Source organism: Vulpes lagopus, chromosome 10 (genome assembly GCF_018345385.1).
Source record: "Vulpes lagopus strain Blue_001 chromosome 10, ASM1834538v1, whole genome shotgun sequence".
Classification (NCBI taxonomy): Eukaryota; Metazoa; Chordata; class Mammalia; order Carnivora; family Canidae; genus Vulpes; species Vulpes lagopus.
The window spans coordinates 58,464,532-58,491,976 of record NC_054833.1 but is presented as its reverse complement, the minus strand read 5'-3'; the positions used below and the strand labels follow the sequence as shown (position 1 = coordinate 58,491,976).

At 47.0% G+C, this 27,445-nt stretch overlaps 1 protein-coding gene and 1 long non-coding RNA gene across 5 annotated transcripts; one reads left to right on the top strand and one right to left on the bottom strand.

Annotated features, from left to right (window-relative positions):
- Positions 1 to 789: 789 nt before the first annotated feature.
- Positions 790 to 2,780, bottom strand: LOC121500586. The gene is made up of 3 exons (XR_005990419.1): positions 2,592 to 2,780; positions 1,858 to 1,860; positions 790 to 925 (listed from the first exon to the last, which is right to left on the bottom strand). It is a non-coding gene; the product is annotated as an uncharacterized LOC121500586 (long non-coding RNA).
- A 15,762-nt stretch (positions 2,781 to 18,542) lies between these two features.
- Positions 18,543 to 23,579, top strand: CLEC10A (C-type lectin domain containing 10A). Of its 4 annotated transcripts, XM_041769790.1 has the most exons (11): positions 18,545 to 19,587; positions 19,864 to 19,936; positions 20,183 to 20,387; positions 20,845 to 20,961; positions 21,239 to 21,343; positions 21,457 to 21,528; positions 21,633 to 21,704; positions 21,846 to 21,932; positions 22,020 to 22,171; positions 22,434 to 22,540; positions 22,684 to 23,579. In XM_041769790.1, the coding sequence occupies exons 3-11, from the start codon at positions 20,321 to 20,323 to the stop codon at positions 22,838 to 22,840; spliced, it is 936 nt and encodes a 311-aa protein (XP_041625724.1). In that variant the 5' UTR covers positions 18,545 to 19,587; positions 19,864 to 19,936; positions 20,183 to 20,320; the 3' UTR covers positions 22,841 to 23,579. The 4 variants fall into 4 exon arrangements, with proteins under 4 accessions (XP_041625726.1, XP_041625724.1, XP_041625725.1 ...); XM_041769792.1 differs by lacking the exon at positions 21,633 to 21,704 and having other exon boundaries at positions 18,543 to 19,587; XM_041769791.1 differs by lacking the exon at positions 19,864 to 19,936.
- Positions 23,580 to 27,445: the final 3,866 nt, after the last annotated feature.

The following is a 27,445-nucleotide window of genomic DNA, read 5'->3' as shown; positions in this document are numbered from 1 at the left end:
TGAACAAAATCATCCATTGCATATTGCAAAATTATCCTTGACTATAAAAGGCCTGAATCTAAATTTCTACACATGCTGACTGGTCATGTAACGAGGATCTCAGCTCTACTTCTTTCCTAGAGCCATAGGGGTGAATGCACATTTTATGAGGCCTGAAGCATACACAGTTTTGAGGAGCCCTCCTTAAAAATAACCTTATGGGGGCACCTGGGTGGCTCCTTTGGTGAAGCAACTGACTCTTGGTTTTGGCTCAGGTCATGACCTTAGGGTCGTGGGATTGCATCAGGCTCTGTGCTCAGTGGGGAGTCTGCTTAAGATTCCCTTTCCCCCTCCTGCTGCCCGTCCACACTGCACTCTCTCTCTTTCTCTCCAATGAAAAGATCTTTTTTTTAAAATAACATTATAGGGATCCCTGGGTGGCGCAGTGGTTTGGCACCTGCCTTTGGCCCAGGGCGCGATCCTGGAGACCCGGGATTGAATCCCACATTAGGCTCCCGGTGCATGGAGCCTGCTTCTCTCTCTGCCTGTGTCTCTGCCTCTCTCTCTCTCTGACTATCATAAATTAAAAAAAAATTTTTTTTCTTTAAAAAAATAAAAAAATAACATTATGAACACAAAAGCATAACAGTTAATATTTACTTACATTGGAACCTGCCCCACAACTTTAGTAAAAGGCGAAAGATTTATACAATCTGAAGAGAAACCAGAGTATGCCCCACAACTTTAAAAAGCTGGAAGCTGCCACAAATATCACACAGTCCTCAAAAATTATATAATATTTGTAGTCATCTTCCAACATACCTTGAAAATTCATTTTCCCTATCTTCTTGGTACAAGACTCACCGTTTGCTTCTGCATGTGACGAAGATGTCAGGTGACCTTCCAGAGAGAGAAGAAAAAGGTAATTGTGGCCTCCTGATTGTGGCTCAGAGTCAGGGTGTGACCCCGGTGTCCTGGGATCGAGTCCCGCATCGGGCTCCCTGCAAGGAGCCTGCTTCTCCTTCTGCCTGTGTCTCTGCCTCTCTTTGGGTGTCTCACGCATAAACAAATATTTTTTTAAAAAATTAAAATTAATGGGATCCCTGGGTGGCGCAGCGGTTTGGCGCCATGTCAGCTGCTCCCCCAGTGAGTCCACAGCGCTGCTGACAGAGGCACCCCAAGAGCCATCGCTTATGGACCAACAGAGGGGTGCACGCTGTGACTGCAAACCACACACTCATGTCCCCCAGCATACTCAGGGCAAATGGATTTCCTGCCTGACTTCTTAGCTTGTTGAGAAAAAGCCACCTGACCCAGAGGACAGTGTAAAGGAGGGTGAAGGGACACTAGTCACCAGAATTGATTGTCGTTAAAATAACTTTTATTTTCATGATTTACCAAGGTTTAGGACCATGCAAAGATGTCGCTAGGGCCCCAGGGGGGTTTCATAAAGGGCCTGGGTGGGGTCCTGGAGTTCAGGACCCAGCGGTTCATTGTCTATCTGCTCTGTGCACCTCCTATACCGCCACTGCCACCTGCCTGCCAGGCTCGGGGCCTCCATTCATGCCCTTGGAGCTGCTGCAGAGCCAGCTGGCAGAGCCTTTTTCTTTTTTTTCCAAGATTTTATTTATTTATTCATGAGAGACACACACATAGAGGCAGAGACACAGGCAGAGGGAGAAGCAGGCAGAAGGAGAAGCAGGCTCCCTGCTGGGAACCCAATGCGGGACTCAATCCCAAGACCCTGAGATCACAACCTTAGCCAAGGCAGATGCTCCACCACTGAGCCACCCAGGGTCCCCTGGCAGAGCCTTTATGCTGGCACTTCCCACTCATCCTGCGTAATTTCTGGTCTCCTCTCTTTCTCCTGGGTTGGACCCTCTCTTCCCTGAATCCTTGCCTTCCTCTTTCTTTGTTTAGTCTCTTGTTTTGCTAAAGCATCCTCTCTAGCTTTCTAGAAAAGCGTATAGGGGAAGGATGTGTTTTTGAAAGATCAGTTGGTCATTTGTGGGAATATAGGCTATGGGGTGGCAAATATGCTCCCTCACTGCTCCGTAGGCCGTGCTCTGTATTTTCTAGCTTCCGGGATGCTGCTTGCCAAGAGATCTGACCCTACCCTGAGGCCTGATCCTGTCTGTGAACTCCTCCCCACCCCCACCCTGCTTTCTTGAGATATTTCCCTGGAACCCTGGTGTCTGAAAGTGACCGCTGCCTCATGGGATCCTTTCAGTGGTTACACTGGGCTCTCTCCAGGCTTTTTATTTTTTTAATTTTAATTAAAATTTTTTTTTTAATTTATGATAGTCACACACAGAGAGAGAGAGAGAGAGAGAGAGAGAGAGAGAGGCAGAGACACAGGCAGAGGGAGAAGCAGGCTCCATGCACTGGGAGCCTGACATAGGATTCGATCCCGGGTCTCCAGGATCGTGCCCTGGGCCAAAGGCAGGTGCCAAACCGCTGCGCCACCCAGGGATCCCATTAATTTTAATTTTTTAAAAAAATATTTGTTTATTCGTGAGACACCCAAAGAGAGGCAGAGACACAGGGAGGAGAAGCAGGCTCCTTGCAGGGAGCCCGATGCGGGACTCGATCCCCGGATGCCAGGGTCACACCCTGACTCTGAGCCAAAGGCAGACGCTCAATCACTGAGCCATCCAGGCATCCCAAGAAATTTCTTAAAAAAAAAAAAAAAAAAAGGTGTCAATATGGCTCATCAGTTGTATCCAAGGTGCCTCTGTATCAAAGACAAGATGGGGGGAAAAAAGTAAGACAAAAATAAAATGAAAATGACAATAAGCATAATTTTCTGCTCTTTCGAGTTATTAGAGTGACACACTAATGTTCTGTTGTAAGAAGAACATTCGGTAAAGTCAAACTGTCTCTGAAAGATGAACAATGCAGTGGAAGCCAACAGCTTCCTATAATAATAATAAGCGAAAATGAAAAGTTGCTTATACCGCGCTTTTTTTTTTTTAATTTTTATTTATTTATGATAGTCACAGAGAGAGAGAGAGGCAGAGACACAGGCAGAGAGAGAAGCAGGCTCCATGCACCGGGAGCCCGATGTGGGATTCGATCCCGGGTCTCCAGGATCGCGCCCTGGGCCAAAGGCAAGCGCCAAACCACTGCGCCACCCAGGGATCCCTTATACCGCGCTTTTAGAAGTAGTTGTGCCACAGCAATCAAAGGAAGAACACAGGCAAAAAGGAGAGATTTTAAAAAATGCTTATGTTGGGATTTTATTTTATTTTATTTTATCTTATTTATTTTTTTAAAGATTTTATTTACTTATTCATGATAGAGAGACAGAGACAGAGACACAGGCAGAGGGAGAAGCAGGCTTCATGCCCAGAGCCCACCGCGGGACCCGATCCCGGGACTCCAGGATCATGCCCTGGGCCAAAGGCAGGCGCTGAACCACTGAGCCACCCAGGGATCCCCTATTTTATTTTATTTTATTTTTAAAGTAATCTCTACTAAATCTATGATTCCAAGATCGAGTTGCATACTCCACTGACTGAGCCAGCCAGGTGCCCCAAAAAGGAGAGATTTTTAAGGTTTCATTCTTTGAGATACAATTACATTAAAATCATATATAAAGAACAAAATCGAACAAACACATCTTAGCTGTTTGTAAATGAAGAGCTGCTTTCCTGTATCACCAGATTCAAAGTGAAAATTACCCAGAAAAGAAAGAAATACATCAAGACCTATGGGACATAGCAAAAAGCCGGGCTCAGAGGAAAATGTACAACCTCATGTTTTTATAACTAAAAACTAAAGACTGAAGGGGCGCCTGGGTGGCTCAGTGGTTGAATGTCTGACTCCTGATTTGGGCTCAGGTCATGATCTCACAGTCACGGGATGGAGCCCTGGGTTGTGGGATTCCCAGCTCAGTGGGGAGTTTATGTCTCCCTCCCTCTCTCTAAAATAATAATAATAAAAAAATACATCTTTTTTTTTTTTAAATTAAGCTCTTATGGTTAGGTAATTGGAGGTGCATGCAGGTGCATGAGGAACATGGACAGGCCCCATGTAACCTTCCCCCAATTCCTCCCAAGGGTGACATCTTGCAAAACTGTGGTAGAATTTGACCATGACCAGACTGTTGACATTGACCCAGTTAAGGTCCTGACCGTTTCCATGACCGAGAGGGTCCCTAGGGCTGCGCCCTCATAACCATGCCTCCCCCTGTGCCCCAGCCCGCCCCCTGCCTGACTCCCAAACCTTGACAGCCACTCGTATGTTCTCTATTTCGATGACTTTGTAATTTCAAGAATGTTGTAAAAACGGAACCCATATCGTATGTAACCATGTGGGATCGGCTTTTTTCACTCACCGCAATTCCCTAGAGATGCATTCAAGCTGTTACGTGTGTCAGTAGCTCACTCTCTTTATTGTTGAGTGGTATTCCGTGGGGTCGACGTCCACGGTTTGTCTAACCATATACCCTGCAGGTCCCGGGGTTGTTTCTGGGCTTTGACTCTTGCAAATAAAGATGCTGTGAACATTTATGCACACAAATTTTCTTTTCTTGGGGATAAATGTGCAAAAGGAGGATGCCTTTGAGGGATTGGTTGCTTGTTTCCAGAAGAAAGTGCCAAACTGTTTCCCAGAGTGGGCACCCCAATTCATAACCTGACCACCAGCAGGAGAATGATTCCCATTTTTCTGTAGCCTCACTTGCGTTTGACTGCTAGCACTAATTTTTAAAATTTTAGCTCTTTTGCTAAGTGTGTAGTGGTAGGTTACTGTGGTTTTCATTTGGACTTCCTGGTGGCTGATGACATTGCGCATTGTCTCATAGGCTCAGTTGCCATCTGCATATGCTCTTTGGAGAAATGTCACTTTGTGTCTTTTGCCCATTTTTCTAATTGGATTCTTTGGTTTTTCTGGATTTTGAAAATTCTTTTCTTTTCAAGATTTTATTTATTCATGAGAGACAGACACACACAAAGAAGCAGAGACACAGGCAGAGGGAGAACCAGGCTCTACACAGGGAGCCCAATGTAGGACTTGATCCCAGGACTCCGGGATTAACGTCCTGAGCCAAAGGCAGACACCCAACCGCTGACCACCCAGGCGTCCTGAGAATTCTTTTTTTTTTTTTTAAATATATCATTGTATAATTATAGTTGAGTGAATTTATTTGAAAAGCTAAGAAAGTATTTTTTGGGGCATTTGAATAATTTCTTTCAATAAATATACCTGAACACCTCCTGGTGGCAAAGTAATAAGCGAATACAGCAGCAGAAGACACTAAAGCCCGCATTAGTCATCTCTTGACTGAGTGGGGTTCTGAGAATTCTTTTTTTTTTTAAGATTTTTAATTTATTCATTCATGAGAGACACAGAGAGAGAGGGAGGCAGAGACACAGGCAGAGGGAGAAGCAGGCTCCATCCAGGGAGCCCGATGTGGGACTCGATCCTGGGACCCCAGAATCACACCCTGGGCTGAAGGCAAGTGCCAAACCACTGAGCAACCCAGGGGTCCCATGGGTTCTGAGAATTCTCTATGTGTTCTAGACACTGGCCTTTTGTTGGGTGTGTGGACTGCAAATATTTCTCCAAGTCTGTAGCTCGTCTTTTCTACTCTCTTAGCAAAAATCTGTTTACCGAAACTCTCACGTGATAAATAAAACCTTGGCAAAGCCCAATTAAGGAAGCGAAAAAAGCGACACGGCCACATGAGAGATTAAATGATACTTTTCCTGTTTTTATTGAAATTTGGCTGCGTTCCCAAAGCTGAGAATGATGGTTGATAACGCCATGCCTTTAAACCAGAGGGGGAGCCGGACGCATCTAGGGAGGATTTACCAAGAGGCGGCAAAACAAGCCACCACCACTCTTTCCAGCCCCTATAATAGAGGACTAGGGAGTTAAGGGGCTTATTTCAAGGAAATTCTTAGATATGGCAAGAGATTCAAGTCTTTGGAGGAGGGAAATGCTTCTTTACAACCCATTAGCCAGATGCTGTGGTCCAAAGGGAACCACAGTAGAGATGGGGTGTCTGCAAGGGAGAAAGGCATGTTGTTCTCAGGCCACATGGTAGGTAAGCAGCAGACACTGTTGTGATGGCTATTCGAGAGGGACAGGAAAAGCTTTAGGGGAGACTTTCAGGAGTTTTGAGGGCAATCATGGGGAAAGACACTCACCCTTGACAGGAGACGTCTGAAGGGTAAAGAATGAGGGCTGGAGCTGCCCTGCGCATCAGAGAGTCAGGCTGCACTTGGTTGTCTGCTGGGGTAAGGTTTTCAGGGAACCTGTGAGCCTGGTGGACTCCACGGACACCAGGCTGGAGCCATACAGGGAGGACCCTGCTGAAGAGGAATTTGTGGCAGAAGGAGGCTGAAGGAGACCCTGGGGCAGGAGCTGATGGTGGCCATCGGAGGGTAGCCAGAGAATTTGTTGTTCTCGTGAGGGACTGCCATAGTCCCTGAGAGGGTCCCATAAGAGTCTCGGGGACACCCCAACAGACCCTATTGGCCATATTGGAGGCCTGCTGTGAGGAGCATCTTGACCGCCAGCTGCAATGGTACAAGATCATGGGCTTCTTCCTCAAATTCCTCTCTCCTTTGCCCCAACCCTGAGGCTCAGTGGGGAGAATAGCCCATGACTCCTGTCCTAGGTTAACCAGCAGCAGGCCCTGCACTGAGGATCTTTGTGAAAGTGGTTTGTTAGAAAATGTTCCAAGGGAAACAGGTGGGGGAGTGGGGAAGTGGGATGAGGAAGATGTGGAGGTCATACCAGGCTGCAGCCCAAGATGACCCCAAGGTGGGACTCTTGTGAAAGCAACTTGCTGGTAAATGTGAAGGGTTATCTTGAGCACAGTCCTGTGCCAGTCCTGTGCCAGTGGTGGTGGTCGTGTAACTAGCTCAGTCCCAATGACCTATCCGATCTCAAAGCTTCCCCAGCCAGGAGCAAGGCTCTGGAGCACTTCTACTCTTGTACCCGATGGCCACTGGTTGGCAAGCATGGAGATCCCAAGGTACTTCCTGCTCTCTGTGTGCCCAGATGCAGCATGTCCCCATAGCCGGGGGCCCATCTTCTGACAAAAAGACACAGGTGTTGGCTGTGGCCGTGAAGAGCAAGAGTGAAAGGATCTGGAAGGGATCTGAGGAAAGCCTTGGGGTGTCTGCTACAGCCCCATTCTTGCAGATCCTGAGTTGTGCTGCCTAAAGCTTCGCTCTGGTCTAGACTGGACTTTAAGACCTGGAGTTAAGACCAATCTTAGAGCAAAATGTATAGGAAAGAAAAATCCAGGAGAGTTTGTCCGAAGACAATGGGATGAAATACAGGTGTGGCTGCCCTTCATCAGGTTGAAGGAATTCCCTTCTATCGGTTTGTTGAGAGTCTTCTTTAAAAAAAAAAAAAAAAAAAAAAGGAAAAAAAAGAATGGACATTGAATTTTGTCTCTTGACTATTTTGAATGAATTGGTACAGTTATGTGGATTTTCTTCTTAGACCGTTAATATGGTGGATTGCCTTGATCGATTTCTGAACATTGAGCCTTGCATCCTTGGGAAAGTCTCCCTTGGTTGTAGCCCATGACCCTTTCTATATATTGCTAGATTCGTGTTGCTAATATTTGGTTGAGGATGCGTGGTCATGAGAAATGCCGATCTATAGTCTGCTTGTATTATCTTTGGTTTTGGCAGCAGAGAAAATGCTAGCCTCATAAAATGAATCGGGAAGTGTTTTGCCCTCTTCTATTTTCCTGGAAGAGATTCCAGAGAATTGGTGTTGTTTCTTCTTGAAGTGTTTGGTAGACTTCTCTAGGTAAGGTACCTAGGCTGGATATTTCTTTTGGGGAAGGTTTTATTTTTATTTATTTATTTACTTATTTATTTATTTATTTTTAAACATTTTATTTATTCATGAGAGACACAGGCAGAGGGAGAAGCAGGCTCCAACATGGGACTCGATCCCGGGTCTCCAGGTTCATGCCCTGGGAGGCGGGCGGCGCTAAACCACTAAGCCACTGGGGGTGCCCCTGGGGAAGATTTTAAGCAATCAATTCAGTGTCTTTAATAGTCATAGAACTATTCATTTGATTTAATTTATCTTAGGTAAGTTTTGATAGTTTGTGGTTTTGGGAGAATTGCCCCATTTCACTGAAGTCGCTAAAATTTTGGCATAGAGTTTTCCATATAATGTTTCTTTATTGTCCTTTTAATCTCTTCACAGTCCAACATGACATTCCCTCTTTTATTCCTGGTACTAGTAATTTTTGTTTTTTTCCCCTCTGTTTTTTTTTCTTTGTCGGTCCTGCTGAAGGTTTATCAATTATGTTGATCTTTTCAAAGAACACACTTTTGGTTTCATTGATTTTCTCCATTGTTTTTCTGCTTTCAATGTGATTTATTTATGTTCTTTCCTTTCTTTATTTTCTTCCACTTGTTCTTGGTTTGTTTTGTTCTTTTCCTAATTTGTTAAGGTGGGATGTTAGGTTGTTGATTTAAGACCTTTTCCCTTTCTTTTTTAAAAAAATCTTATTTTTAAGTAAACTCTATACTAGATGAGGGGCTCAAACTCATAACCCCAAGATCAGGAGTTGCAAGTTCTACTTACTGAGCCAGCTGGGTACTCCAAGACCTTTTTTTCTTTTTATTTTTTATTTTTTTTATTTTTTTTTTAAAAGGATTTTATTTATTTATTTATTTATTTAATTTTATTTATTTATGATAGGCACACAGTGAGAGAGAGAGAGAGAGGCAGAGACATAGGCAGAGGGAGAAGCAGGCTCCATGCACCGGGAGCCCGACGTGGGATTCGATCCCGGGTCTCCAGGATCGCGCCCTGGGCCAAAGGCAGGCGCCAAACCGCTGCGCCACCCAGGGATCCCCTTTTTTTCTTTTTAAAATATAAACATTCTATGTTATAAAATTCTAAGTATTTCTTTAGCTGCATCCCACAAATTTTGATCTGTTGTATTTTAATTGTAGTTCAGTTTAAAATAATTTCTGATTTTTCTTGAGACTTTCTCTTTGACCCATGAATTATTTAGAAATGTGTAACTTTTGGGTGAAGATTTTTAAATTCGCTTTTTGTTTTCTATCTAATTGTCTCCTGGCTTAATTCCATTATTATCTGAGGACATATGTTGTAAAATTTCAACTTGCTTAAATCTGTCAAGTTTGTTTTGTGATCCATGAAATGATCTATCTTGGTGGAAGATCCCCCCACACTTGAAAATGATGCATCTTCTGCCGTTGTTGTGGGGTGGCGTGGTCTATAAATGCCAACTGGAGAAATGATAGAGAAACATAATGCGACTTTGACCTGAATGCCAACAGTTTTGGGGGGAGGGCAGGATAAAATGATGCTAATGTTCACATAGAAGAATAAAAGCCTAAGTATATATGTAATTTTACGCTTAAAAAATTGTGAGAGATGATGTCAGGTTGGCCGGCAATGCGAGTGACAAAGAATTGCACCGAGAGTAGACCAACAAGCAGGGCAGAGTCGATTTGCTCTCCAAGGGAGGAGATGGGCCAGACATCAAGAGAAATGTTGGCCCTGTGTTCCTGTCCGGCTGGGCCTTTTTAGGGGTTTTTAAGGATGTGAGAGGGTTGCAGCTGCACCCATGGGGAGGGGGTGACAGTGGGGAGGGGTCTACTCTTGGCCAGGAAGAGCAGGAGGTGACAGGTCTTCAAGGGGTTTGTCCAGTCGCGGGTTGTGGTCAGGCTAGAGAGGAATATGTTTTGTAGCTGGGTCTACTTTCTAAGACCATAGGGCACCATGACCTGGGAAAACCGAGCATTAGGGCCAGGGGCAGACACCTTTGCATTTTGTCTGCAAATGTGGCTGGGGGGGGCTTTTGAATATGTTCCTTTCAGATAACTTATTCTAAATTTGTTGAAATCAAATCAGTATTACACGAGCACAAGAAGAGAAACTAAATCAGTAGAACAGATTCCCGGGCCAGAAATATATATGAATATAGTTAGGAACTTAACAGAAGTCTTATTTCAATTCATTGGGAGAAAACATAAAGCATAATATAGTTTATAAATCAGTTTTTAATTTGGAATAAAACCAAGCCAGATTTCTATTTCACACACTACACAGAAATGATAAACTCCAGATGGATTGATTATTTAAACATAAACATTAATCATTATAAAATATTGGAACAGGGGCACCCGGCTGACTCTGTTGGTGGAGCATGTGGCTCTTGATCTTGGCCTCGTGAGTTCTAGCCCCATGTTGGGTGAAGAGATTACTTAAAAATAAAAATCTTTAAAAAATGCATTGGAACAAAATTGAGGAGAATGTACAAAATTGAAATGGGGAGCTCTTTCTAAGCAAGACTAGAAATCCACAAGCCATGAAAGAAATGACAATCTTTTTCGATTATATAAAAATTGGGGGCAGGGGTGGCACCCGGGTGGCTCAGTGGGTTGAGCATTGACTCTTGATTTCCATTCAGGTCATGATCTCAGGATCAGGAGATCAAGCCCCACGTCAGGCTCCACACCCAGCGGCTAGTCAGCTGGAGATTCTCTCTCTCCCTCTCCCTCCCCCTCCTCTCTAAAATAAATAACAAATACATCATTAATTTGAAAAATGAGGAGGGAGGGCAGCCCAGGGAGCTCAGTGGTTTAGCGCCGCCTTCAGCCCAGGGCCTGATCCTGGGGTCCTGGGATCGAATCCTACGTCGGGCTCCCTACATGGAGCCTGCTTCTCCCTCTGCCTGTGTCTCTGCCCCTCTCTCCTGTGTGTGTCTCTCATGGATAAATAAATAAAATCTTTTAAAAAATGAGGGGGGCAAGGCATGCCAGGAGACATCAATGTCTTAATATTCACTAGGTCTTCCTAGGGAAAGAGGTGACATGAAGCCCAATGTCACACTCTACCTTGTCTAACACCTGCCCAATCCAGTCGCTGCCTGCACAGCCCTTACCAACAGCCAGTTACCCCACTGGCATCCAAACTGGAAAGGTTTGTAGACATCCAACATAACTTTGAAAAGTGGAGATTTGAAAATATGAACCTTGTCATTTATAGAATTTAATCATTTGCCTGCTGATTCTCTGAGATTTTTTTTTTAAGTATACTATACTGGGGAATAGTATGGCTGGCTGGCTTCACTGGTTGAGCGGCCCACTCTTGATCTCAGTTCAGGTCTTGATCTCAGGGTTATGAGTTCAAGCCCCATGTGGGACTCCATACTGGGTGTGGAGCCTACTTAAAATAAATAAATAAATAAATAAATAAATAAATAAATAAATAAATAAATATCCTTAAAGTAGACAATCCTATCATTTGCTGGTGATGGCAACTTTCTTTCTGTTCTAATCCCTGTATGTTTTATTTGTCCTGTCTTTCTGCACCATCTAGTACAGCTTCACAAAGAATTGGTGACAATGAGCATCCTTTATCTTGTAACTAGCTATTAAAAATGCTTCTTTTTGGTCTGCTTCTGAGCAATTTCCCCAACTTTTACCTTCTGGTTCTTCTGTCATTAATTTTGGTTATAATATACATATATTTTTTTACTCTGTCCTACTGAATTTATGCACAAGTGCTTTGCCAATATAAAACAATGAAAAGAGAAATACCAATAGAGCATTCCTCAGGTACCTGGGTGGCTCAGTCAGTGAAGCATCTGCCTTTCCCCACTCATGTTCTCTCTGGCTCTATCTCAAAGAAATAAATAAAATCTTTTAAAAAGAAAAAAAGAAAAAGAAAAAGCATTCCCCAGAGCTCAGCAGCATAGATCTCAACTGCAAAGGATCCAGCAAATTACCTGCACAATGGAACAAAAAAGGCCCATGCTCAGTCCCATCACCACGCATTTCAGAGTACCATGTAGGGATATAAGATATGACATATTTCCAGAGAGCTATTTTGAAGATAATCTTTGAAAGAATGGAAACAAGATGCATAGCTTCTAAACCATCATGAGAAAGAAAATGCAAGAAGGAAAACAACAACAAATCTGTCAAAAGCCAGGAAAGGAAGAAAAAAAAAGGAAAGAGAATATGGTAGATTGAAAATGTGAAATTATATGGCAGGAATAAATCCATATATGTTGATCATTATAATAAATGTGAATGGGTTTAACTCTGCTATTACCATATTATTATCTATGTGTTTCTTTAATTTTGTTATTCATTGGCTTATATACCTGGCTATTCCCATAGTTAGGGGCATAGGTATTTACAATTGTTAGATCTTCTTGTTGGATAGATCCTTTTATTTATGATATAGTGTCCTTCCTCATCTCTTACTAGTTTTTGGTTTGAAATCTAATTTGTCTGATACAAGGATCACTGCCCCAGCTTTCTCTTGATATCATTAGCATGATAAATGGTTTTCCACCTGCTTACTTTCAATCTGGAGGTGTCTTTGTGTCTAAAATAAGCCTCTTGCAGACAGCATATCAATGGGTCTTGCTTTTTCATCCAATCTGATACCCTGTCTTTTGATTGGGGCATTTAGCCCATTTACATTCAGAGTCACTATTGAAAGTTATGAATTTAGTGCCATTGTATTGCCACTAAAGTTACTGTTTCCTTATATTGTCTCTGTTCCTTTCTGGTCTATGTTACTTTTGGGCTCTCTCTTCGCTTAATGGATCCCTTTTAATATTTCTTGTAGAGCTGGTTTGATGATCACAAATTCTTCTAGTTTCTGTTTGTCCTGGAAGCTTTTTATCTCTCCTTCTATTTTCAATGACATTCTAGCTGGATAAGGTTTTTTGGGCTGCATATTTTTCTCACTTAGCACCCTGAATATATTATGCTAGTCCTTTCTGGCCTGCCAGGTCTCTGTGGACAGATCTACTGACAGGCTAATATGTCTATTTTTGTAGGTTAAGAGCCTCTTGTCCTGAGCTGCTCCCAACAAATGATGTAAACTCTTAGATTGGGTTAAAGAAATCCAGTTACATGCTGTTTATAAGCCATGGCCGTATACTTATTTTTATTTTATTTTCTTTCATGGTCATATATTTAAGACAAAGCAACACAAACATGTTGAATAAAGACAGGGAAATATATTCTAGACAAATGCTGATAAAAATCGAACAGGTGAAACGTGACAAAAGAGACTTTCAGATGAAAAGCATGAAATGGGGTGGGGTGGGTGTCACATAGGATAAAAGGTGAAATGCACCAAAATAAGTGGTGGGTAATTGTGTCCTTAAAGGAGTGCATCCAAATCGTATAGAGGGAAAGCTTATGGAAATAAAAACATTATTCTTTTTTTTAAAGATTTTATATTTATTCATGAGACTACACAGAGAGGAGAGAGAGAGAGAGAGAGAGAGAGAGAGAGGCAGAGACACAGGCAGAGGGAGAAGCAGGCTCCATGCGGGGAGCCTGATGCGGGAATCGATCCTGGGACACCGGGATCAGGACCTGAGCCCAGGGCAGACACTCAACCACTGAGCCACCCAGGCGTCTTTAAAAGCATTATTCTTGAATAGAAACTCCCTCTTGTATGGAAACAGAATAATGCAAGCTCCCATCTTTGAGAAAAGGAAAATCTGAAGTCAGAAACCAGAAGTCTTCCTTTATAAAAGGAAGAAAATAGTGATGCTATGTTATCAGTGCTTTATTCTGAAAACTTGGGTATTTACAACCCATGGAGCTAAACAAACAAACAATTATTTGTGAACACTCTGGTCAGGCAAGTGTCTCCACGTGAGATTAAATTCAACCCTGCTTTGAGGGTTGTGATGGATTTCTTTTCTACGGCTTTTTAGCCATTTAATGAAAAGAGATAAATATTCTCTTATCAAATCATTGTACCCAGAGGCTTGCCTTTTCCTGTAGAAAGTGTAAATCTTTCTGTTTCTATGGACATCAAGGTTTGTGAGAAATATTTCCATAACAGTGGGAAGTCATAATGCATTGCCAAAAAAGGGAAATAGTCATTTTCTCCAAGTATACTTATTGTTAATCCCTGGAGACCTAATTTTAAATGAATTCACTTAAAAACATTCCTTTAAAAAAAAAAAAAAAAACATTCCTTTAAAGCACTTGAAACACAATCCCTTATTTCACATACTCTAAAAATTCAGGATAGTATCTAATGCAAGTCTACTGGTTTTTTTTTTTAATTTTAATTTTTTAGATTATTTATTTATTAGAGAGAGAGCAGAGCTAGCAAGAGAGCACGAGGACAGGAGGGGCAGAGGGAGATCCCTCTGAGCTCCCTGAGAGGAAGCAGACTCTTCCCTAAGCAGGGAGCCCAATGTGGGGCTTGATCCCAGGACCCTGAGATCATGACCTGAGCTGAAGGCAGACACGCAAACCCACTGAGCCACCCAGGCGCCCCTATTTTATTTTACTTTATTTTATTTTATTTTATTTTATTTTATTTTAAGGATTTTATTTATTTATTTTTTAAAGTAAACTCTACACCCAACATGGAGCTTGAGCTCACAGCCTCGAGATCAAGAGTCACACACTGTATGGACTGAGCCAGCCAGGTGCTCTGCAAGTGTACATACTGTTTTAGAATAACTGATGCACATTTGTTTCCCAGTTGTGGTTGCTCATAATAAGCTTTAATTAAATAAAAGAGCTTCTGACAGTTTCTAAACCTAAAATGTAATGCAAAGCTTTGCTTCTTCCAAACCAGCCACCAGTTAGGTGCTAATTGAAATAAGACAGAAGATATTTCTTGAACATCATATTGATGAAAATTTACAGGTTTGTCGGTGAAGGTGCGGATAAATGAATATCCTCCTACGCAGTGGGGAGAAAATGAATTGGTCATGTCTTTTTATTTTTTTATTTTATTTTATTTTTATTTATTTATGATAGTCACAGAGAGAGAGAGAGAGGCAGAGACACAGGCGGAGGAAGAAGCAGGCTCCATGCACCGGGAGCCCGATGTAGGATTCGATCCCGGGTCTCCAGGATCGCGCCCTGGACCAAAGGCAGGCGCCAAACCGCTGCGCCACCCAGGGATCCCGGTCATGTCTTTTTAGAGCACCCTGGCCATATCCATACACTTTAAAATTTTAAGATTGGTGTTTCTGTTCATTTTGCTTCTGGATGTGTAACCAAGAGCAATTATTTGTTTCTTAGCACAGACAGGCATATATGGGCCTGTTCACTTTAGCATGATTTACAAAAGTCCAAGATGTTGCATCTCAAAAATGCATCACCAAGGGAGTCATCACATAGGGTCTGGCACGTGTATGCTCTGGAGCACTGCGTGGCTTTTAAACGGAGGGCCGTGGGCAGTGGCATGGGAAAACCCTCCAGACCCATATTTAGGCAGACATATGATAATGGAGAAAAAATTGTGTAAAAAAATCCCACAAAAGGGGATCCCTGGGTGGCACAACGGTTTAGCGCCTGCCTTTGGCCCAGGGCGCGATCCTGGAGACCTGGGATCGAATCCCACGTCGGGCTCCCGGTGCATGGAACCTGCTTCTCCCTCTGCCTGTGTCTCTGCCTCTCTTTCTCTCTCTGTGACTATCATAAAAAAAAAAAAAAATCCCACAAAACTCAACTTACCACATCCATATATGTTTATGTTTGCTTTACAGGTGTACAAATATGCACAGAAATAGGTCTGAAAAGACACATTAAATTGCTGTCTCTGGGCTTGGGGGCTGGAAATGGGGTAAACATGTTATTTTACTACCTGTCCCTAACCTCTCATGCCTGAGCCACTGGTGGGTATGCACCTCCCATCAGCGGCCAGTATGGTACCATCTCCCCCAAGGCCACATCACGACCAAGGGACAGGGAGGGCAGCATCTCCTCTCACCTCCACCAAGGAGCACTTGCCCTTCATCTGCACAATCTGGGATTGTTGGACTTTGGAGCTCCCAGCACCCAAGGAAAGAACCCACCTGCTCAGGGAAAACAGCCCTGGTCCCGTTGAAATTCGAACATGCCTGATCTGGGCTCCTCAAAATAACTGTCAAGTGTGGGGGAGGAGATAATTTTGCTTTGCAGGTGATCGATTCCAGTTACAGGGGAAAATGGGTACGGGCCTTTGCGGTGGGGGCAGAGGACCGAGACTGCAGGCTCCCAGCCTGTCGGGCAGCCGCAGAGCTCCCCCATGTAATAACGTCATGGCCGGTGGCAAGTCAAGGCGACCGTAAAGGCTTAGATGCTGTGGACATGAGGTTCTGGGTCACTGCACCAGATCAAACCAAAAAAACCAAAAAAACAAAACCCTGAGCAGCTGAGGTGCTGGGAGAGGGCTAAGGCGCCACAGGGAAGCCGTGCTTGTCAACCATGAAAGAGGTCTCAGAGGCGAAAGCGTAATTTAGGAAAAGTAAAGAAGGTTACTGGCAAAGGGAATCAGCCTTTGGGAGGACCAGCTTACTGAGCAAGAGCACCGCGGGGTATGCAGAGGACACTCTGCACGATGACCAGGGCTAACAGTTGGGGGTTTTTTGTTTTTGTTTTTTAATCATTCTGCTCGTGATGGCAAATCCTGCTCTCACACAATTATTAGAGGCACAAAAGGTCGTGACATATCTTCAGGCATTGGCACTGCAAAAGTCCGGGATAAAGCTGTTTTTTCCTAAGGAGTCAGCGATTTATGGGAAATACTCAGCGTTTACTTTATTTCAGGATCTGGAAGGAGAACTAGTGTGTGCGCGCGCGCGTGTGCGTGTGCGGACGTGCGCACACACAAAACCCACATACAATTCATCAGCCTAATCCTGTTGACTCTACCTTTGCAACATACTCAGAATCGGAGCCACCCCCAGGCACACAACCCTCACCCGGGTATCATAGCCGCCCCTTACCAGGACTCTCAGTTTCCACCCTGGCCAGTGAGAGGTTACAGTTAACACGTTCCCTCCTCCGCTCCGACACCTCCACAGCCTGCCCCTATAATGTGGGATAAAAACAAATCCTTAACAACAGTGTAAGGACCCTGAAGGATTGGTGACTCCTCTACTCCTCATCTCTGTCGCTCACTTCTCTATAAAATCTCCGGCATCGGGATCCCTGGGTGGCGCAGCGGTTTGGCGCTCGCCTTTGGCCCAGGGCGCGATCCTGGAGACCCGGGATCGAATCCCACATCGGGCTCCCGGTGCATGGAGCCTGCTTCTCCCTCTGCCTGTGTCTCTGCCTCTTTCTCTCTCTGTGACTATCATAAGTAAATAAAGATTGAAAAAAAAAAAAAAAAGATAAAATCTCCGGCATCTCTGCCAAATGGATGATCTTTGTACACACTAGACTTTCTTCCACCCCAGGGCCTTTGCACTTGTTGTGCCTTTTTAATTTTTTTTTTAGGTTTTATTTATTTATTCATGAGAGACACACAGAGAGAGGCAGAGACACAGGCAGAGGGAGAAGCAGAGTCCCTGCAGGGAGCCCAATGTGGGACTCGATCCCAGCTGGAGCCCTCTTCCTCCTGGAGCCCCTCACGACTTGCTATCTCACCAACTTGTGAATTTTGCTCCAACCTCACCTTCCCATAAGGCCTACACTGACACCTTACTCTTGACGGCCTTATTGAAAACTGACTATCTCACGTCCCTGCTCTATTTTCTTCTGTTGTACTCATCACCGTGTAACGTTTTCTGTAGATTTCACTCATTTATTTTGTTCACCTGTCACCCACCAGGATGTAAATTCTACGAGAATCTGGCGTTTTTGGTCAGTTTGTTCACTGCAAAAAGGAGAGCACCCAGCATACTGTAGACACTCAGGAAGTACTTTTTCGAATGGACGGATAATGCACGGGTGAATGAATAGAGTGAATGTTCTCCGTGGACAAGAATGAATAATGCATACATGTTTAGTATGCCTGGGTCAACACAGTGCAACACTGTGGCGGACACAGAGGTGAGCTACCTGGATCCCCCGCTGCCTGCCTCCACCTTCTTTGGGTAAGGACGTGTGGGGCCCCATGTGGGGGCTGTGATCTGTGCAGATGCCACCTCCCCCAAGGTCACACCCCTGCTGGGGTGGCCCGGCCCCTGTGCCTGAGCCACGTGGGGTTATGAAGGCCCCACTCCACTGGGTGCAGACACCCCCAACAGGCCAGGCCCAATGGCCCGGAGACCCTGTTGCGTTGGCTGCAGCTTCGTGGGGCCTGCACAGCTGTCCACCTTCTCCCTCTGCCCCATCCGCCTTCTTCTTCATTCCTTTATTAGGTGTCGATCCCTAAAACATAGCTTGCACCCCAATTTCAGTCTCAGCGTTGGCTTCCAAAAACCCAACCTGTGACAAATACCGATCTGAATACCAAATGATAAAAAAGCAAGTAGGGGTGCCTGGGAGGCTCAGTCAGTTGAGAGGCTGCCTTCAGCTCAGGTCATGATCTCGGGATCCTGGGATAGTGTCCTGCCTCGGGCTCCCTGCTCCACTGGGCGTCTGCTTCTCCCTCTCCCTCTGCTGCTCCCTTGCTCGTGCTCTCTCCCTCTTGTCTGTCTCCTTCTCTCTCAAATAAATAAATAAGATCTTAAAAAAAAAAAAAAAACAAGTAGCACACAATCCCATTGGTACAGAAAAGACAACCTAAGATGCATTGGCTTTCCTTCTCCACCTTTCTTTCTTTTTTTTTTTTTTAAAGATTTTATTTATTTATTCGTGAGAGGCAGAGAGAGAGAGGGAGGCAGAGGGAAAAGCAGGCTCCATGCAGGGAGCCTGATGCAGGATTTGATCCTGGGTCTCCAGGATCAAGGCCTGGGCCGAAGGCAGGTGCTAAACCTCTGAGCTACCCAGGGATCCCCCTTCTCCACCTTTCAAGACACAGAAGTTCCTTCTGATGGAGAAGACTGTGTGTGTGAATTCGGGGCAGCCCCCTTAACACAATTTGCAGGTGGTGGGAGTAGAAGGAGGTCGTTTCTTGAAGACAGTGTGAGTGCAGGGCTCCAGGCCAGGGGGTCAGGGAGCGTGCAGGGCTTGAATCCTGGCCCTTGCGCTCAGCGGAGCCCTAAATGTGGGCAGCCCAGGCCCTGGTTCTGAGCTTCGGTCCAGCATCCAAAACGCCTCCCGGGATTCTTGTGGGAACAGAACGGCATGTGTCATACCTGGCATGTGTCCCGGGGGGTCCAGGAGTCCCCACTCTGCCATCTATCTGTTCCCTCCAGCACAGGGCCAGCCGGAATGGGGCAGGGGGGTAGGGAAGCACACTGGCCGAGGTCCCAGGGGAAGCTCATGTGCCAGGACTGGGTCGGATTGAGCAAGAGCAGAGAAATGGGCTCCTCTGGACTCAGCTGTGTGATGTGGGGGACACAGATCTGGGAACTTCAGATGCAGGAAGTGAAAGGGGGTGTGGGCAGAGGAGATGGATCACTGTCTCTGGTCTCTTCTGGTCTGGCTCCCTTCTCAAGAATGAGGAAGTTGGAGGGGGGCAGCTCACGAGCAGCAGTGAGCAGCGGAAAGAGAGTAGATACACCCTGGAGGGGGAGAGCCGGGCTGCCCTGTAGCCAGTCCCTACGGTCCCGCAAGTCCTCCACTCTAATTCCTCCTGAAGACGGTGAAACACCAGATCCCAGTTCCTGCCAGGCTTGCAGATACAGCCACCCGCAGGACCCTGGTCACGGAGGGGCCTCTCCCTGCCTGTCACCCCCACCTCGACTATCCAGGACTTTGTGTTTCCCAATTCTGGTCATTGCTGCACAAGGAACCCCAAAATCGCAGCCTTCAGACGTTCGTTCCACAGGTAATGGGGCCAGGCGCTTCAAGGAGATGGGAACTGTGGGTCTCAGGTGGGCCTGAGTGGGAAGAAATGTAGGGGGTGGCGTGGGGGTTGGATGGCCAAGTGTGGATTTCAGGTTCTACTCCTGTCACTGGATTTGGCTTGCAGTAGGGTGGGCAAGCATCGCTCACACTGGGAGGCAGACTCAGCCCCATTCCAGCCCCTACCGGCCTGCCGCAGCCCTAAACCCTAATAGGAACCCAGCTCCCCGTCAAGCCCTAACCACAGCTCTGACCCCAGGGACAATGTGAACCCTACCGCCAGCCCCAATGCGAAGTGGACCGTGGACTCTGTTTTCAGCGTCAGCACCAGGGTGAGGTCCAGCCCCATACATGGCTCCAACAGGAGCCCTGAGGACCCCCAGCCACCACGACCCCTCGGTGCCAGCCCAGGGTTGCACCCAGTCCTAGCAGCACACTTAGCTCTCACTTCACCACCTTCAGACTCCAGCTCATTCCACCTCTACCCTCCCCGCCTGTTGCCCAGTCCTGACCCCACTTCCAACCTCCCCTGTGCACCTAGAACCATCCCCAAGTCTCTCTCCAACCCCTGACCCCAGGTTCATCCTCAACGGGAGCCTCACCTCCTCCCTGGACTGCGGTCCTGACATCCACTCCATCCGAGTCCACCCAGCCTCCCCTTTGGCCCCAGCTCCTGCCTCCCTGTCAGCACGGACAGCCCCCAGGTTGGTCCAAGCATGTCCATGCAGTATGAAAAGTTCCAGCACTTGGAGAGCGAGAAGCAAAGCCAGGGATCAAGAGACGGTAAGTAGAAGGGGACCGTGTTTCCTCCTTGAATCCCCTCTTGGTTGGGTAGGAGATTTGCCATCATGTCACACTGCACCCCTATGAGGGTCTGGCCCCAGCCTCTGGGGACCCTGGTGTGAAGAGGATTCAAGGTCCTGAGAAAGATGGGGCCAGGGATAGGGTCACAGTGGGCCTGGATTCCTATATTTGGGGGAAGAGCATTTGGATTTGGGGGGAACCTCACTTGTGACCCTGATGGCACAGGTGTGTATGAGTCTGCGAGGGCCTGGCTGCGTACATGTGTCCCCATGGCTGTGAGGGGCCCATGAGGCTGAGAACATGTGCTGGCATTCCCCTGAGCATCCTCCAACCCACAGTGACCTGGGGTGGCCTCCCACCAGCATGGCCTTGACCCCAACAGGCCCCTGGGGCTCTCCCCTGCCCCCCCACATCCTGACGCCCCCTCCTCCCGCAGGGCTGCCGCCTCCCCTGCCCTTTCTGCACCAGCTCTGCTCAGGCCCCCGGCCTCTCCTGTTCTCCCTGGGCCTCAGCCTCCTCCTGCTGGTCGGCATCTGTGTGATCGGATCCCAGAGTGAGGGGCACAGCGTGGGCAGCGAGGGGAGACCCTATGGGGTGCTGCGGTGGGTGGGACACTGCCAGGGACAGTGGCCACTGCAGCGGCTGCTGGGTCGGTCCCCTATCGGTGGGATAATGTAGCCAAGTGGCTTAACCGGTCCAAACTTGGCTTCCTCATCGGGATACTGGGTAATCACAGTGCCTGTCCCTTTGGGTTGGGTCACGTGAGGTCATGTGCCCCCCTCACGGAGGGCCTGATAAATGTCAGCACTGCTTGTCCCACCCTCAACCAGACTCCCAGTTCCAGAGGGACCTGGCGACCCTGAGAGCAACTTTCAGCAACCTCACTTCGAACACTGTGGCCGCTGTGGCTGAGGTGCGGGCACTGAAAGCACAGGGTGAGCCTGGCAGAGAAGGGGTTGGGGATTGTGGTGGGGAGTGGGGAGCGGGGAGTGGGGAGCGGGGAGTGGGGAGGAGCTGAGTCCGGAGCTCAAGTCCCCACACCCTCCAGGTGGCCGTTTTCAAGAAATGGTAACATCTCTGAAATCCGAGGTGGAAAACCACAAACAGGACCTGCAAGCAGGTGAGACACCACAGAAGCCTGTGTGGGGTGTGGAGGGGGCAGCCGGGCTTTGTGGGCCAGAGGGTGGGGGGCAGCCTCACGATGCTGAGTGCCCACCCCTCCAGCCCGAAGTTTGAACGACAAAGTGTTTTTCCTGGAGAGCAAGCTGGAGAAAGAGCAGCAGGAGCTCCAAGCAGGTCAGCCCCCAGCTGCCCTGTCCCCTGCTCCCCTCCACCGGGTGTGGCATGCGTGTGCTCCTAGGCCAGCCTGGAGCGGGGACACCTGGATTCCAGGTGTGCACCCAGGCACTGCCCCCACTGCCCCCCTGTGTGTCTCAGGTCATTCCGACACCGTCCTTCGAGTTCAGCAGCTGGCCAAAGACCTGAAGGCCCTGAGTTGCCAGATGGCCGCTCTCCAGAACAACGGTGAGGGGTGGGCGGCTGCCCGGGGTCCCATTTCTTACTCCTCCCACCAGGGTAGCGGCTCAGACCCTCCCCACCCCCTCCCTGCAGGCTCCCGAAATACTTGCTGTGCCCCCAACTGGCTGGAGTACGAGGGCAGCTGCTACTGGTTCTCCCGCTCCGGGAAGTCCTGGCCCGAGGCCGACAAGTACTGCCAGCTGGAGAGTGCGCACCTGGTGGTCGTCAACTCCAGGGAGGAGCAGGTGAGCGCTGTGGGGGGCCCAGGGCCCAAAGGTCCTGTGGCCGGCAGCGGTGGGTTCTCAACCTTGGCTGCACACCAGGATCACCTTGTGAACTCGAAATCCACACCCTCTGAGCCACCTTTAGGGAGTTAAATGGCTGCGGCTTGGGATAAACACCCAAAATCTCCTTGACGGATCCACGAACATATCAAGTTCAGAATTGCTAGTGCTGGGAGCTGGCTGGGCTGGGGAGACATCACCCCTTGCTCTTCTGTTGTCCCAGACTTTTGTGCAGGAACATATAGGCTCCTCCTACACCTGGATGGGCCTTAGTGACCCTGAAGGAATCTGGAAATGGGTGGATGGGACAGATTACGAGACCAATTTCAAGTGAGTACTCCCTGGCTTTCCACGTGTCCTTCCCCCCACTTTGGCTCTGACCCCTCTGGGGTCTGGCTTTCAGCTCCTTGCCCCCGGACCTGGGTTCTGGTGCCCACTGACCATCCCAGCTGGCTGTGGTCCTCTCTCCTCAGGAACTGGAAGCCAGGCCAGCCAGACGACTGGCATGGACACGGGCTGGGTGGGGGCGAGGACTGCGCCCATTTCCACCCCGATGGCAAGTGGAATGACGACGCCTGCCAGAGGTCCTACCGCTGGGTGTGCGAGGCCCGCCTGGGCTCGGCCAGCTAGCACAGTCACGGGGTGCCTCAGGCCGGCAGGGGGCAGCAGGAGGGGGCCTTCCCCTGAGACCCCATGCGAGACCGCCTGGGAGAGGGATGAGCCCAGGGAGGTTGGGGCGCTGCCACCATTGTGAATGTTTTTCTCCTTGGTGTTCAGAAGACTGTCTCTAGAGTCCCCACAGTGTTTGGTTTTTGTTAACTTTAGCTGCGCTGAGGTCTAATTGACATACAAAATTGTGAGATACGTGAAGTGTACGTCATTGCAATTTGATGTACGTATACACTGTGAAGAGGTGCTCCATCCCATTAATAACCTCACATATTTATCCCGTGCATGTGAGAGAGAGAGAGAGAGAGAGAGAGAGAACATGTAAGTTAAGCTCTCTTGGTAAATTCCAATTTATACAATAGTGTTAATGACTGTCGTCACCATGAGATCCTCAGACCTTAGGCAGCTGAGAGATTTACCAACCCCTTCTGATTTCCCCACTCCCCAGCCCCATCACTCTACTCTCTGTTTCTATGAATTTAATTCCCCCTCAATTCCATGTATATAAATGGTACCATGTAGTATTTGTCTTTCTCTGGCTTGTTCATTTGGCATAAAGCCCTCAAGATCAATCCCTATTGTTGCAAATGGTAGTATTTCCTTCACCATGTGTTTATCCATGCATCTGTCGGGGGACATTTTGGTTGTTTCCAAATCTTGGTTGTCGTTAAATAAATGCTACAACGAATATGGAAGGGCAGATACCTCTTTGAGTCTCTGTTTTCATTTCCTTTGCTTGGATATACACAGAAGTGGCCGGGTCAGATCACATGGTCGTCCTATTATTAATTTTTTGAGGAACCTATTATTTTCCAGAGTGGCTGCACCAGTTTACAATCCCACCAACAGGGCCTGAGGGTTCCCCTTCTCCACTGCTTTGCCAATGTAAGGTTTTCTTTTTTGAACTTTGAAAATCAACTTTATTGAGGTATAATTCCTATACAATAAAATATACCCATTTAATGAGTACAGATGACTTTTGACAAATATAAATACCCGGGTAAGTACCACACAATCTAGATACATAGCATTTCCATCAGCCCCAAGTTGCTGCCAACTGTCCCTTTGCTGCCAACCCTGCTTCCTTGTCCCCAGGCAGCAAATGAATGATCTGCTTTCTTTCACTCTTGATTGATTTTGCCTATTTTAGAATTTCACAGTATATACTCTTTTGTTAAGCCTTATGATTTTCATACTGCCTGATTTTCCTTTCTCTTTTATTTTATTTTATGTTATTTTATTTATTCATCAAGTCCCGCATTGAACTCCCTGCTCAGGGGGTTGCTTGCTTCTCCCTCTGCCTCTGCTGTTCTCTCTGCTGCTCCCCCTCTCTCTGTCAAATAAGTAAATAAAATCTTTAAAAAGAAAAAAAGAAAAGAAAGAAAAGGCAGAGCCCAGAGCTGTTGGGAAAAGTAGATAAGATGCTCAGATGTATTGGTTAGCTATTGCTGTGTAACAAACCACCCCAACTAGCAGGGGCTCGAGGTAAAAACCACGGTGTCACTGATACAGAACTAGAGGTACAAGTTATATTTGAAAGAAGACTTACTTCAGGAAAACCAACCTGTATAGTTATTCCTCAAGAAAGATAAAATAAGAGCTGGATGACACAAAAGAACATGGCAAAGAGGAAAAGATACTGCAGTCCTTTTTGGACACTTGGAGGGGTGTCTGTCTGATCAGTCAGTGGAACCCTAATCTCTTGGTCCAGGGGTTGTGAGTTTAAACCTTATGTTGGGGGCAGCCTGGGTGGCTCAGCAGTTTAGTGCCGCCTTCAGCCCAGGGTGTGATCCTGGTGACCCGGGATCGAGTCCCACGTCGGGCTCCCTGCAGGGAGCCTGCTTCTCCCTCTGCCTTGTGTCTCTGCTTCTCTCCCTCTGTGTGTGTCTCTCATGAATCAATAAATAAAATCTTTTTTAAAAAATAAACCCTATGTTGGGTATAAAGATTAATTAAAATCTTAGAGAGAGAGAGAGAGAGAGAACAAACATGTCTAAAGAAAGGAAGAAACCATAGAGAAAATTGAAGCTATAAAAGTAAGCTTAAAATATTATCAACATAAAGTGCAGCTAAGATATGCAGTGTGAACATGAGGGAAGAACTTAGAATGCAGAGGGAAAAGCCGGGAATGAACATTTTGAAGGTGGAGGCTCTGATTGATGTAGTGGAGGTACAAATTTGGGTGGTGGTCTTTTTGTTTTTTTAAAGATTTTATTTATTTATTCATGAGACACAGAGAGAGAGAGGGGCAGAGGGAGAAGCAGGCTTCCTGCGGGGAGCCCGATGTGGGACTTGATCCCAGGACCCAGGGATCACGACCTGAGCCAAAGGCTGATGGTCAACCACTGAGCCACCCAGGTGCTCTGGTGATGGTCTTCAAGAAGAAGAAAAGAAGAACAAATGTAGGAATAAAAGCAGTCACATGACATGGATCTATTAAAATGAAAATGGGGCTATATTTTGCCCATAATAGTTTCAAAAACCGAAATACAGGCATGGGATATATTAAAGAAAAGTGTGAGACTTGAATGAAGGACAGAGAGGAAGATCTAAACCCAAGGGCAATCATACTTGCCATCGAGTGGGTAGACTTAATTTTATAACAATATCAGTTCTCCCAATAATTTGATGCCATTCCAGTTCGAACTCCAGTAGGGTTCTCTCTTTTTTTTTTTTTAGTTTTTTTTAAAATTTTTATTTGTTTATGATAGTCGCGCCCAGAGAGAGAGGCAGAGACACAGGCAGAGGGAGAAGCAGGCTCCATGCACCGGGAGCCCGACGTGGGATTCGATTCCGGGTCTCCAGGATTGCACCCCGGGCCAAAAGCAGGCGCTAAACTGCTGTGCCACCCAGGGATCCCGGGTTCTCTTTTTTTAATTAAAGTTTTATTTTGAAAGACTTTTAGACTCACATAGAAGTTGCAAAAATAGGGCACCTGGGTGGCTCAGCTGGTGCCCTGCTTTCAGCTGAAGCATCTGCCTTCAGCTCAGGTCATGATCCTGGGGTCCCGGGATGGAGCCCCACATCCAGCTCCCGGCTCAGCGAGGAGTCTGCTTCTCCTCCTGCTCCCCCTCCCGCTTGTGAGCATGCGTGTGCATTCTCTTTCTCTCTCTCTCAAATAAGTAGATAAAACCTTTAGAAAAAGAGTTGCAAAAATAGTACAAAGAGTTCCCTTGTACCCCCTTCCCCTTCCCCGATGGTGACATCTTATAGGGCTGTAGTTTAATTATCAAAGCCAGAATATTGGGGTGCCTGGGTGGCTCAGTGGTTGAGTGTCTGCTTTTGGTTCAGGGCGTGACCTCGGGGTCCTGGGATCAAGTCCCTCATCAGGCTCCCCGCATGGAGCCTGCTTCTCCCTCTGCCTGTGTCTCTGCCTCTCTCTCTGTCTCTCATGAATAAATAAATAAAATCTTAAAAAAAAAAAAACAACCCAGAATATTGACACGGGTACAATACTATTAACGAAACCGCAGGCCTTTATGGGGGTTTCACCAGTTTTAAATGCATTCTTTTATCTGTTTGTTTTGGCGTATAGTTCTAGAAGTGTCATCACATGTATGGACTAAAGTAGCCATGATCCCAAGCAGGATATAGCTCTGCTGGAGCAACTGAGTCATACTCCCCGACAACTCTGCCTCTGGTGGCAATGGGTCCGTTCTTGTCACTATAATTTTGTCATGTTGTGAATGTTACCTAAATGGGATCATGCAGTATTCACCTGTTAGGATTGGCTTTTATTTTTTCTCCTTGGTGGGTATCTTGCCCTCTGGCTGGCTGGTGGCCAAATCACAGGGACTGAGCTGCCATCTGAGCTCAGAGCCAGAGGGCTTAAGAGAAGACTCTGGATGTGGCCTTGGGAACTTTAAAGCCAATATGCCTTTCTTGGCAGGAACAGTCTGAAGGCAAAGAACCGGGGCTGGAGCTGCCCCGTGCATCAGTTGGTCAGGCTGCACTTGGTTGTATGGGGGTGCGGGGGCAGGGATGTCAGAGAACCTGCAAGTCTGGAGGACTGCGTGGAACAAGGGAGCTTCCACAGTGGCGGGGCATCAGCTGTGGCAGCAGCGCCTCCAAAATCTCAAGGGTTAGGAGTCGGTTTACAGGCTCCTGCTCAGGCCTGAGACATCTAGGAGTGACCCCCACAGGGCTGACCATAAAGAGATGAGTGCCTGGCGGGCTGAGGCAGGAAGGTGCTCAGCTATGCTCTGGACAGACCTGGGGGGAGGCGCGGCCCATGGGGTCTCAGAGGCACCAGCAGCAGACTCCATGGAAGAGCCAGGGTTTGGATACCCGCCTCTCACAACAGCACCAGCCACACACGACGGTGAGTCCATCTCCTTCAACTCTGGAGGAGCAAAGAGAAGCACAGTGAGGTGATAGGAAGAGACTGAGGAAGAAGAGGGACAGGATGGCCTTCTTAGCCAGCGCAGCCTCTCAGGGCCCAGCGAGGCAAACCTGGAGCAGGGGATGCTCCCAATGCTTTAGAGACGAGGTTTGGGTTCACCCTGCCCCAGGCATTTCACAGCTGAGAATGAGCCCGTGTGGGAAACTCAAACAATCACTTAGTTG